The 13,195-nt window shown below is 37.5% G+C and overlaps 1 protein-coding gene across 13 annotated transcripts in view; it reads left to right on the forward strand.

Annotated features, from left to right (window-relative positions):
- MRTFB (myocardin related transcription factor B) overlaps positions 1-13,195 on the forward strand; it is a 211,080-nt gene that overhangs the window by 166,394 nt on the left and 31,491 nt on the right. For all 13 annotated transcript variants that reach the window (XM_070460849.1, XM_070460844.1, XM_070460848.1 and 10 more), the window contains 2 exons: positions 73-234; positions 1,321-1,499. In XM_070460849.1, the coding sequence (XP_070316950.1) occupies positions 73-234; positions 1,321-1,499 (341 nt within the window). The remainder of the gene's footprint in view (positions 1-72; positions 235-1,320; positions 1,500-13,195) is intronic.

Consider the following 13,195-nt stretch of genomic DNA (forward strand, 5'->3'; position numbering starts at 1 on the left):
TTAACCTGAAATAACATTATGGAGTAGAGACAGTAATTCAAGTAATGATTAAACCTGTGTTTCCTCTTTTAGAAACATTTGCAGAGCCGTCCCTGCAGGCTACTCAGATGAAGTTGAAAAGAGCTCGACTAGCTGATGATCTGAATGAAAAGATTGCTCAAAGACCTGGTCCTATGGAGCTGGTAGAGAAAAACATCCTTCCTGTAGACTCCAGTGTTAAGGAAGCAATTATAGGCAAGACTCTTAAAATTTTACTATTTTCTGGGAGACAAAGAAACTTGGAAGTTTTAGATAAGAAAGATCTAATTTTATTTTATTTTATTTTATTTTATTTTTTATTAGTTGGAGGCTAATTACATTACATCATTACAGTAGTTTTTGTCATACATTGAAATGAATTAGCCATGGATTTACATGTATTCCCCATCCCGGTCCCCCCTCCCACCTCCCTCTCCACCCGATCCCTCTGGGAGAAGGCGAGGGTGGGATGTTTCAAGAGAACAGCATTGAAACATGTATATTATCTAGGAAGAAAGATCTAATTTTAAAGCCAGCACCAATCATGATTATTGTTTTCTGGGTGATTTAGAAATTAACATTTGTACTTATCTCCATATTATTATTATTGTTATTATTAATAGTATGTATTATAAGATTAGTACCAGTTAACACAGAGATTCTTCTAACAAGAGGTTTAAGTTACCGTGACTTATGGGAACATCATATTTTGCATTAGTATGAGTTTAAATCTTAGGCAGTCTATAGTTGCTCTGTGATTCCATTCAATTCCAGAGAAACAGGCCCCAAAAGGTAAGGTGTCAGTACAGCAGCGCCACTCCATGAGGTGGGACATATCAACAGATACACCAGTCAGAGCCCCATCTGGCCTCATAATGTTTTTCAACAGTTGGATCCAAGCAAGCTCCACACATTGTCTTTAGCTGATTTATCTCTTAGGTCAGTCTTCTTTTCTTTCCTTTTTATTTGCGGATGAATGAACTTATTTTGTCCTTTAGCACTCCCACACTGTATAGATTTTTCTGAATGCATTTGCATCCCTAGATGTCATTTAAAAAATTTCTTGTCTCCTGTATTTCCAATTGTTAGTAGTCGGATCCAAAGGCTTGATCTGATTCAGGTTTGGTTCCCCCCGCCCCCCCAGGTATTTATCATAGGTAGTTGTGTATTCTCCCATTGTTATGTCCAGTTTTGTTTTTAAAAAGCTTTCTTCAGTCCTTATAATGATTAATATTTCTCCTTTTTCATTTTAACCTTAGTATTCCAAGGCCAAGATCAATTAAGAATCACTTCTTTCTTTAGGAGTTGGGAAAGAGGACTATCCCCAAACTCAGGGCGATTTCTCATTTGACGAAGACAGCAGTGATGCTTTGTCTCCGGACCAGCCAGCCAGTCAGGAGTCGCAGGGGTCAGCCGCGTCCCCAAGTGAGCCAAAAGTTAGTGAATCGCCATCTCCTGTGACTACAAACACTCCAGCCCAGGTATTGCTTTTCTTGTTTTTAACCCCCTAAACTAAGAAAGTGCCTTGTTTTTTATATATCTTGGTAATGCATTTTCACCAGAAAAAAAGTCTGAAAGTGCAGAAAAGCATAGATTTTTCACATTTAACTTAGCTATTCACATTTTCAGTAGATTCTTACATTTTCTTTCTGTTCTGTGTACACAGTTTTACTTTACAGTTTTGTAACTCAATTTTTTTCATGTAACTTTTTTTGAGTTACAATTCAAATATCATAAGATTCACCCTTTTTTCTTTTTAACCATCTTAACCACTTTAAATGTACAGGCCTGTAGTCTGTATTCACACTGTTGTGCAGATCTCCAGAACTTTTTTGTCTTACAAAACTGAAGCTAAATCCATTAAACATCAACTGCCCATCCCCCCAGGCCTGGTAAGTACTTCTATTTCAATCTCAATGAATTTGACTACTTTGAATATCTCATGTGGCTTATATCATTCAACAGTGTCCTCAGGGTTCTTTTATGTTGTAGAATTTGACAAGATCTCTCTCAGTTGTCAGGCTGCATAATATTCCATTTTATGGATATACCACATTTTGTTTATCCATTCATCAGTGAACATGGGATTGCTTCCATCTCTTGGCTGTTGTGAATAATGATGAGTACACGAGTGTGAAAATATCTCTTTGAGACCTTGCTTTTAGTTCTTTTGGGCATATATCCAGAAGTGGGATTGTTGGATCATATGGTAGTTCTATTTTTAATTTTTAAGGAACCACCATACTGCTCTCCAGACTGGTTGTAACATTTCACACTCCCACCACCAGTGGAGAAGGAAGTGGCAACCCACTCCAGTATTCTTGCCTGGAGAATCCCATGGATAGAGGAACTTGGTGGGCTACAGTCCATAGTGTCACAAAGAGTTGGACATGACTTAGAGACTAAACAGCCCACCAGTGCACAAGTGTTCCTATTTCTCTGCATCCTCAGCAACACTTGTTAATTTCTGTTCTTTTGATAGCAGTCATTCCAGTGAAACGAAGTAATCTCACTTTGTTTTTATTGAAGTATAGTTAATTTACAATTTTCTGTTAGTTTCAAGGGGACAGCAAAATGATTTTTATACATATAAATATATATATTTTTTTTTTTTTCAGATTCTTTTCCATGATAGTATTATGAGATGTTGACTATACTCACTGTTTTCTTTTTTTTAATTGGAATATAGTTGGTTTACACTGCTGTGAATCAGGCATACGTGTACATAGATCCCCTCTCCACAGAGCACCGAGTTCCCTGTGCTACAGTAGGTTCTCATTAGTTATCTGTTCTATGCACAGTAGTGTACATATGTCAGTCCCAGCCTCCCAGTTCATCCCACCCCCACCCCTCCTTGGTATCTGTACATTTGTCTCTGTTTGTACTTTGCAGATAAGATCATCTCTACCATTTTTTCTTGATTCCATGCATATGTGTTAATATATGATACTTGTTTTTCTGGCTTCACTCTTTATGACAGCCTCTAGATTCATCCATGTCTCTGCAAATGGCACAATTTGTTCCTTTTTATGGCTGACTAATAAATAGTCCATTGTATATATGTACCACATCTTTATCCATTTCTCTGTTGATGGACATTTAGGGGACTTCCATGTCCTGGCTATTGTAAATACTGCTGCAGTGAACATTGGGGTGCATATATCTTTTTGAATTATGGTTTTCTCTGGGCATATGCCCAGGAGTGGTACTGCTGGGTCATATGGTAGTTGTATTTTTAGTTTTTTAAGGAACCTCTGTACTGTTCTCCATATGGGCTGCCTCAATGTACATTCCCACTAACAGTGTAGGAGGATTCTCTTTCTCCACATCCTCTTCAGCATTAATCATTTGTAAATTTTTTTGATAGTGGCCATTCTGTAGTTTTTATTTGCTTTTCTCTGATCATTAGTGATGTTGAATCTCTTTTAATGTATTTGTTGGCCATCTGTATGTCATCTTTGGAGAAATGTCTATTTAGGTCTTCTGCCCATTGACTGTAATATCTCACTGTGGTTTTGATTTGCATTTCTCTCATCATTAGTGATGTTGAGCATCTTTTCATATGCCTTTGGTCATTTGTATATCATCTTTGGAGAAATACCTTTTCAAATCCTTTGCTCTCTTTAAAATTAGATTGCTTTTCTGTTGCTGAGTTGTTGGAGTTCTTTATATGTTCTCGATATTAACCCCTTAGCAGATATATGATTTGCAAATACTGTCTCCGTCTTTTTAAGTTTGATCTAGTCCTCTTTGTATATTTTTGGTTATGTGACCTGTGTTTTTGGTGTCAGACTAAGAAATCATTGCCAAATTCGGTGTCATAAACTAGATTGTTTTGGATTGATTGGATCCTGTTTTCTTCTAAGATTTTCATAGTTTGGGGGTCTTAAATTTAGGTCTTTAATCGATTTTCATTTTTGTATATAAGAAAAAGATCCAAATTCATTCTTTTGCATTTGTATATCCATTTTCCCCAGCACCATTTGTTGAAAAGATTGTTCCATCCCCACTGAATAGTTTTGGCACTGTTGTCAAAGATCATTTGGTCATATATAAGAGAATGTATTTACATGCTTTCTAGTCTTTTGCATTGGCCTATATCTCTGTCTTTATATCAGTATCACACTATTTTGATTACTAGAGCTTCATAGTAAATTTTGAAATCAGGAAGTGTGAGATCTCCAACTTTTATTCTTCTTTTTCAAGATGGTTTTGGCTACTTGGGGTCCCTTGAGATTCCATGTTAACATTAGGATGAATTTTTCTATTTCTGTTTTTAAAAAAAAAGGCACTGGGAAAATTCAACCTTTTAAAGTGTATAATTCAATGCTTACTAGTATATTCACAGATTTGTGCAACTCTCACACTATCTGATTCCAGAACACTTTCATCCTTCCCAAAAGAAGCCCATACATATCTGCAGTCACTCCACTTGGCCCTAAGCAACCATCAGTATACTTTCTGTCTGGATTTACCTACTCTAGACATTTCCTTTTTTTAAATAAATTCTGGAACCATACAATACATCATCTTTTGTGATTGGCTTCTTTCACTTAGGTATAATGTTTTTAAGGTTCATCCATGTTGTAGCATGTACCAGTACATCATCCCTTGTTATGGCTGAGTAATGCTCCATTGTGTTGATACACCACATTTTGTTTATTCATCAGTTAGTGAACATTTGCTATTATGAATAATGGTGCTGTGAACACTTGTAGACAAGTTCTTTATATGGACATATGTTTTCACTTCTCTTGGGTATGTACCTTGGAGTGGAATTGCTGTGTCATATGGTAACCTTATGTGCACCTTGCTTGTATACCTTAGTATTTAACTGAATGATACACTGTATCTCTATTAACCAATTCCTTACTGTTGGTTAGTGGTGTTTTAGTCACTAATTCTTGGAACCTCATGGACTATAGCCCACCAGGCTCCTCTGTCCATGGGATTTTCCAAGCAAGAATACTGGAGTGGGTTGCCATTCCCTTCTCCAGGGGATCATCCCAACCCAGAGGTCAAACCCCAGTCTCCTGCACTGCAGGCACATTCTTTACCATCTGAGCTACCAGGGAAGTCCCTAGAATTGTTTCCTATTTTTCACTACACCCTGGTTTTTTAATGCATGCATAGTGGGCACTTGTCTGATTCTCTCTTTGAATAATTACTAGATACTACATGAATTTGAAACCTTATGTTAGGCAAAAGATAGGCACTTCAACTGCCTTCCAAGAAAGAGTTCCACGGTCACTTGTCTTTACCACAAATAGGTAATATCATTTCTTCAAACCCTGTACACTGGAGATTGGAATGTTTTATTTGGCCGCTTGATTTTTGTTATACTGAATTTATTCAACAAATATTTAGCAAGCACCTACTATGCATCAGATTATATATGAGCATTCAATCTAGTGCATGCAAAAGAATCTAATATTTTTTAATAATTGCACTGGAAATTCACATTTCTTATTTCTTCAATGAGTGTTTGTGTTTCTTTTGGTTTTATAAGAACTTTCATGCTACACATAATTTGTTTTCCTCTTTATCATGTTTTTCCCTTACTGAAATTTTAATAGCAGTTAGTTATTTAAAAGTTAAGACTTGAACTACTTAATGTGATGGGTCAAGTTCAGTAGAAAATGGCCTTACTAAAACCAAGCATCATAGAATTTTTGAATTGTACAGGAATCTAGCAATAATCTGCCCTCACCCTTTCACCAGGGGAGGCCTCGGTTCAGAGCAGTACAGAAGTTTGGGGATTAAAAATGTTTGCATATTTTCTTACAGCATTTCTTCTCATTCGTGAATAGCTATTTGTTAGGGACTGTGTTTCAACATTATCTTCTGTACTGCATTTATCACCATTATCTGAAATAGAGGTGTGTATCTTTAATGCTGAGCACAGGGCCTGGTACAGAAAGAGTGCTTAGTAGAATTTAGCACCACGAGCGCTGACTGATGCCCGCTTGTGGAATCAGTGTTTCTGTCCTCCCATTTGAGAGTAGAGCGTCTCCCACTTGGAGCTGTCAGAGGTAATTGGAGGAGCTGCACTTTATACTCTCCTGTCAGAGTTTACAGGGCAAGTGTGACTGGCCCCTCAGCTTCACTGGAACCTGACCTGGAAGAAAGATGAGGGTCAGCGACCAGCCCATGGTCCAAGATCTAAGCAGGCAGGAAAGGAGAGAAGGGAGACCAGCCCCTACTGTTCTTATATATTGGCTGCACCCTGGTTTTGAGCTTTAAAAATAGGGCTAAAAAGAATGTCAAATATGCAAGTTAATACCATTAGAAAACAGTTCTGCTTACCCATTTGGGTTGTTTGTTCTCTGTTTCTGTCTGAGTAGATCAGGACATCAGACCGCTATTAGCATGGTCTTAGCTTTTACTAATAGAGAATTTCTGTCACCTCAGTTATCTGCCTGGTAACAGCCTCGTGACGGTTCCACCTGTAAGAAACTGTAAGTTTATAAGTGAGAAACTTCAATCAGAGGCAGTCCCACCAGTGGGCTGACATTCCAGAATTCCTTGAAGGAAAACCGGAAGGGAGAACAATTGTGTTTCTTGAAGAATAAATACAGCCTATTTCTTGTCAGTGCAGCACACATGAAGCCTTAGGTCATTCATGAACTTCAACATTAATTTTCATAGCACTCTTTAGTGTTGCTCCAGTGCCACTTCTGTCTGCTGTTTACTTGTCACTAGTGCCTTTGGAAGAAGACCCACTTTAGAGAATGGTATGTTTCCTACTTACACATTCAGGTAAAAGAGCCTAGAATCAGGGCTGGCTTACAGCACCTTTCCCATTACATAATTCCTGTACTATATGCCTTGAAACCTTCTTCAATTGTGTGTCCTTTATAAAATTCCCTTTCAGTATTTTACTATTTATGAGTAAGGACTCTAACAAAGATTCTTAATATTGTACACTTTATTCTTATTCATGTAATTAAATAAGCATCTCCATGTTAACTGTACTGTACTGATGTCAGAGGAAGATAATCCTTAAGTAGGATTGTAAGTATGTTGTAGATATTTGTTTTTGTATTTTTAATCAACTACAGAGGCCAGTTTTAATGCCTGTAAAGTCTGTGGTTTTTGTGTCTAGAAGTGATAATTAGGTTTTGCTTTGGAAAATTCTATACTTTATTTTCACTGTTATCTCCTGTTTGTTTTTAAAATCTGTCTGGATACCTCCCTTGATACGTGAGTAAAATGTATCAGTCCTCCTAAACGTGATCACTTTCACGTTGTAGTTTAAGGGAGGTGCCAGTCCCTGACGGACCTCCCCGGGAGCACTGCCTGCCACATCGGCAGCGTAGGAGATGTGGGTCCGACCCATGGGTCGGAAAGGTCCCCTGCAGGAGGGAATGGCAACCCACTCCAGTATTCCTACCTAGAGAAGCCCATGGACAGAGGAGCCTGTGAGACTACAGTCCTTAGGGTCGCACAGAGTCAGACACGACTGAAGCAACTTTGCATGCCTGCACATCAGTACCTGAAAACATTGCTTCTCGTTAGACATCCAAGTTTCCAGAGAGCAGGGATAGGCCCTCATTTTGTTTTGGATGTTCTTTGAGATTCTGAGTTTTTAATCTTTAAAATGGAAATTCAGAAAAAGGAAATTCAGTATAGGAGTTTGATGGTGAATTTAGTTACTATAGACCAGTGGTCCTCAAATTGCCTGTAGTGAAGGGATAATATGTTTTTTTTATATAGTTTAATTTCCAATGTATTGTGGACTAATCCTTTTGTAATATAAAGTAAAAGTAGAGTGACATCAGCTTTCCTAAGACTTCTGTCCTTGTCACTGGCAGGTAACTGAGGTCCACAGACCACACTTTTGAGAGGCTCTGACATAGATTTCACTTTGCTTCTTGTTTACCTGAACCAGGATTTTTCATATGGTGATTGATCATCATTTTATGCTACACATTTAAGCCTGTGGCTTAAACACATTTTTCTAATTTTCCTGTTCAATTCTTTTCTTACTTGGCCTCATATAAAGTCCAAGACTTATTCAGGGAATTTCTTTAAAGTTCTTTAAAAGTTATACTTACAGATAATTCGTTGAGAGCAAATTAGGCTCAAGATTTCTATATGCCTTGCTTTATTGCAAAATGTCTCATGACATATAGTCTCCTTAATTCTTTTTCAGAACACACGGATAGATACCAGAAGTTTAAGTCCTACAGGAAAAGTATTCAAATAAAACAAACATTTCCTCCAAAAAAATTTTTTAACATATAATATCTAGACAAAAAACATTTTTCAGACACTTTTACAATCCCAGTGCTAAAAGCTAATGACCTCACAATGTGAACAATATACCACTACATCCTTCCTTCAAAATGTAAATTCTTTGAAATATGTATTTCTGTGTGGTCTGTAAAGAGACCAAAACTGCTTTTTCTTGGACTTTTTAAAATTCTGATCAAAGTACATCTGGAAAGGAATTTGCTAAAATATTAATACAACACACATCACATACCAGAGCTCTATTTTATGCTGAGACAACTCTTGAACAGTGGAAAGCTGTAGAAAATTAAGAACAGCAAGCCACACTTGTGTACCAGGATCTGTGACACTGGTCCTTTTAATTGGAGGACTTTTTCTCTCAGTGATTTCTTAAGCCATTTAAATAATCATTTATTATAAACACCCAGATGTTTAACTGTAAGTATGATCTAACAGGATCTGTGTTCATTTTCAAATTCAAAGTAGTACTGAAAGGAACCTTGTTCATCTCTTACCCTCTATTTTCAAGAAGACAAACTTAAGGGAATTTGGTAAAATATTTTTCCCCATTGTTTCAAGTAATGTTCAGGTAGATGACCTTTTGCCAAATAATAGAGAAATTTTAGGTTTAAGCTAACAAAGAGAATGAGCAAGGTCTAATATGTAAGCCAGGTACACATATAATAAATAATCAAAGTTAGACTAGCTTTCATTGCAAATACTTATCAATAAAGGCCTGAGTAGAACATCAAAGACAGTGACTTTAATTTCTATTATTACTCCTTCAGTTGTGCTTTTTATAACTTACATATCATGAGGAAGGAGTCTGCCACTATTCATAGAGTTTTGAGCTGAGTTCCAACATTAACTGTGAAGTTGTTTTCCATCCCAGTTCTTGACTCAGTTCTGTGGCCAACAGGAAAGTGCCTAAAATAAATCTTTATTGAATATAATTGAGATGATGATAAAAATAATGGCCAACACTTGCTGAGCGCTTACTTAAGTGTCGTTCAGGCACTAAACAACTTACTTTGCATGTATTATCTGGGGCAGATGTCCATATCTATCTGACCTGCATAGGATTTGAACGAATGACTTTGTTCTAATTAGGCGAACAGTATGATACTCTTCTTAAGACTGTTTTCCAGCACATCATCCTGTGTTATCCTCTATGATTGATAGTGACAACTATTATTTCTATTGCCTAAGAAGTACATACATAAACCTAAGAAATACATATATAACATTTTTTTGTCTACTATATAGTCTCACATAGTTCAGATACCAAAAATGAATAACAGTAATTTTATTCTTTATTTTACTTTCACATTCTGACCCATTAGAGGCACTTTAACCAACTTGTGAATCACCAACATGGTCACACCAAGGTTGTAATAGACATTCCACATGATTCTGTAGAATATAATAAATAATATGTGACAACTTTATAAAGAGGACTGTATTGTTTAAAAGTGGACATTGGCTCCAGGTTTTCCAAAGTTGATCCTAAAGTATATGAAATTGTTATGAAGTTACCACCAAAAGTAACAAATTCATTAATGATTAGAATAGTTGATTCTCTGACTAATCACTCTTCTGCTGTGTGGTTCTACTTCATAATCAGTCATAGTATTGGTTATAATTGAACTATAAAAAATCAGAAATGCTAAATGCATAGATTCACATTGAGATTGTTACACATATATTTGCATACTTACTACTATCTCACTACAAAAGATAATGCCCATCAACAAAGGAAGGTCCAGGCCCTCATTCTCTCACAGAAGCATTAAGTAAACCACAGGCTAAAATAATTTTATAGAGCTCTGGAAACCAGTCAGAGATCTACATCAACCAAACACCCAATTAAGAAAAAGCCACATTCAAAAACATAGAACATGCCATGGTGTTTTCACTCATCCTTTCCCACTCTTAGCACAAAGGAAGTAGCCCAATACCCAGTTCCCTCCCTCAGGATGGAAGGAGTAGAGCGGAACTTGTTTGCAGTGTTCTGGCCTGTTGTGGGCTAGGTAAGGGACTAGTTTCTGATTTGCTTGACTCAGACTGGGGAAAGTGCATAGTTTGGATCTCAGGCTAGCAGAAGCTATAGAAGGTAGTGGCAGGAGCCATTATCATGTGAAAACTGTAGAGTAACCAGCAGACCCACAGACACCTGAGGGCAACAGACTAAACAGATCAAAGAATACAATGAAAGGGTTAGTTGCTCAGTCTTGCCAGACTCTTTGTGACCCCATGGACAGTAGCCCACTAGGCTCCTCTGTCCTTGTAATTTCCCAGGCAGAAATACTGGAGTGAGTTGCCATTTCCTTCTCCAGGGGATCTTCCCAACCGAGGGAATAAAACAGAACTCTTAATGCCCAGAGAAATCAGGATGAGACTCTGGGAAATGAAGACATGTGAGGCCCATAAAATTAATGAAGGTCTTCAACAACAGTCTGCAAAGACTGGGAGAGGTGGATGTTTTCTCGCATGCCCAGTTTTAAACCAAAGATACAACCAAAAGAAAAAAACAGGCATACAAAGCAACAGGGTAATATAGCCCATTCAAAGCAACAAAATAATCTCTAGAAACTATCCCTGAAGAAACATGTCAGACTTCCTCAACAAAGACTTTAAATAACTGTCTTAAACATGCTCAAAAAGCTGAAGGAAAACACAAGCAATGAACTGAAAGAAATCAGGGAAACAATATATGAACAAAATGAGAATATCAACAAAAGTTGTTTTTAAAAAATCACGGAGCTGAAAAACACACTAACTGAACTGAAAAGTCCATCAATAGGGGTTCAACAGCAGACTCAGACAGCAAACTTGAAGACGGGTCATTTGAAATTATGGAGTCTAAGGTAAACAGAGCCTAAGGGACATGTGAGAGACCAGCAAGCTGATCAGTTGGGGCGTTATGGGAGTCCCAGAAGAGAAGAGAGAAATTAATTTAAGAAATGATGGCCCAAAACTTGTCAAATTTGAGGCAAGAAATGGACATACGAACCCAAGAAGCTCAATGAACTCCAAAGAGAATAAACTCAAAGAGATTCATACTGAGACACATTATATAATCAAACTATCAAAAGTCAAAGGCAGAATCTTGAAAGCAGCAAGAAAAGTCACTTATCACATATAAGTGGAAATTCCCCAATAAGAATATAAGTGGATTTCTCAGAAGAACACTGCAGGCCAGAAGACATATTTCAATGATATATTTAAGTGCTGAAAGAAAATTTGTCAACCAAGAACTCTTTATCAACCAAACTGTCCTTTATAACTGAGTGAGAAATTAAAACAATAAAGCCAGACAAATATCAAAAGAGTTCATTATCATTAGACTTGCCCTATAAGAAATGCTGCTGCTGTTGCTGCTGCTGCTAAGTCGCTTCAGTCGTGTCCGACCCTGTGCGACCCCATAGACAGCAGCCCACCAGGCTCTGCCGCCCCTGGGATTCTCCAGGCAAGAACACTGGAGTGGTTGCCATTTCCTTCTCCAGTGCATGAAAGTGAAAAGTGAAAGTGAAGTCGTGTCTGACTCTTCGAGACCCCACGGACTGCAGCCTACCAGGCTCCTCCATCCATGGGATTCTCCAGGCAAGAGCACTGGAGTGGGTGCCATTGCCTTCTCAGATAAGAAATGCTAGAGAGTCCTTAAGTTGAAATAAACAGATGCTAGATAGTTAACTCAAAGCCATTCAGAAACATGAAGTTCTCTGGTAAAAAAGTAAATACATGGACAAATATCAGGAATGGTATTATTGTAATTTCTGTATATAACTCCACTTTTTATTTTCTTTTTTTCCATTTATTTGTATTAGTTGGAGGCTAATTACTTTACATCATTGCAGTGGTTTTTGTCATACACTGAAATGAATTAGCCATGGATTTACATGTATTCCCCATCCCGGTCCCCCCTCCCACCTCCCTCTCCACCCGATCCCTCTGGGTCTTCCCAGTGCACCCGGCCCGAGCACTTGTCTCATGCACCCAACCTGGGCTGGTGATCTGTTACACCCTAGATAATATACATGTTTCGATGCTGTTCTCTTGAAACATCCCACCCTCGCCTTCTCCCAGAGTCCACTTTATTTTCTATTGGATTTAAGCAATTTAAGCAACAGATGCACAAAAAATTATAAATCTGTTAATGGCTACATAATATATAATGATGTAATTTGTGACAATAATAATATAAAGTGGGGAGATGTGGCTATAAAAGTAGTTCTTGTATATAACTGAAATTGGTACCAATATAAGTTAGTTTAGGACAGCTTTAGGATGTTATGTGTAATTCACACGGTAACAACAAAGAAAATATCTATAGGATGTATATCTATAGGAAATGAAAAAGGAATCACTGCAAAAAGTCAACCAAACACACAAGTGTAAAGACATGCTCATGGATTAGAAAACTTAACATTGTGCTGATGTCAGTACTACCGAAAAGCAACCTATGGATTCAGTACAATTCTGTCAAAATCCCAATCACAAAACAGTGTGGTTTAGGCATAAAAAGACACATAGACCAATGGAACAGAATCGAAAACCCAGAAATAAGTCTTCATATATTTGGTCAAATGATTTTAAGACAAAGTGTCAAGGTCACTCAGTCTCAAGGAGACAAGACAGTCTTTTCAACAAACTGTGTTAAGAAAACTCGATGTCCACATGCAAAAGATTGAAGTTGGATCCTTACCTAACACCATATATGAAGATTAATTCAAAATTATCAAAGACCTGAACATAAGAGCTAGAAATGTTAAAAACTCTTGAGGGGAAAAAAAAACAATAGGGGAAAGCCTCATGACACTGAATTTGGCAATGATTTCTTAGATATGACACCAGGCAACAAAAGAAAAAATAGATAATTAGGCTTCATCACGGAGAAGGCAATGGCAACCCTCTCCAGTGTTCTTGCCTGGAAAATCCCAGG

This window comes from Odocoileus virginianus, chromosome 33 (genome assembly GCF_023699985.2).
Source record: "Odocoileus virginianus isolate 20LAN1187 ecotype Illinois chromosome 33, Ovbor_1.2, whole genome shotgun sequence".
NCBI classification, from domain to species: Eukaryota; Metazoa; Chordata; class Mammalia; order Artiodactyla; family Cervidae; genus Odocoileus; species Odocoileus virginianus.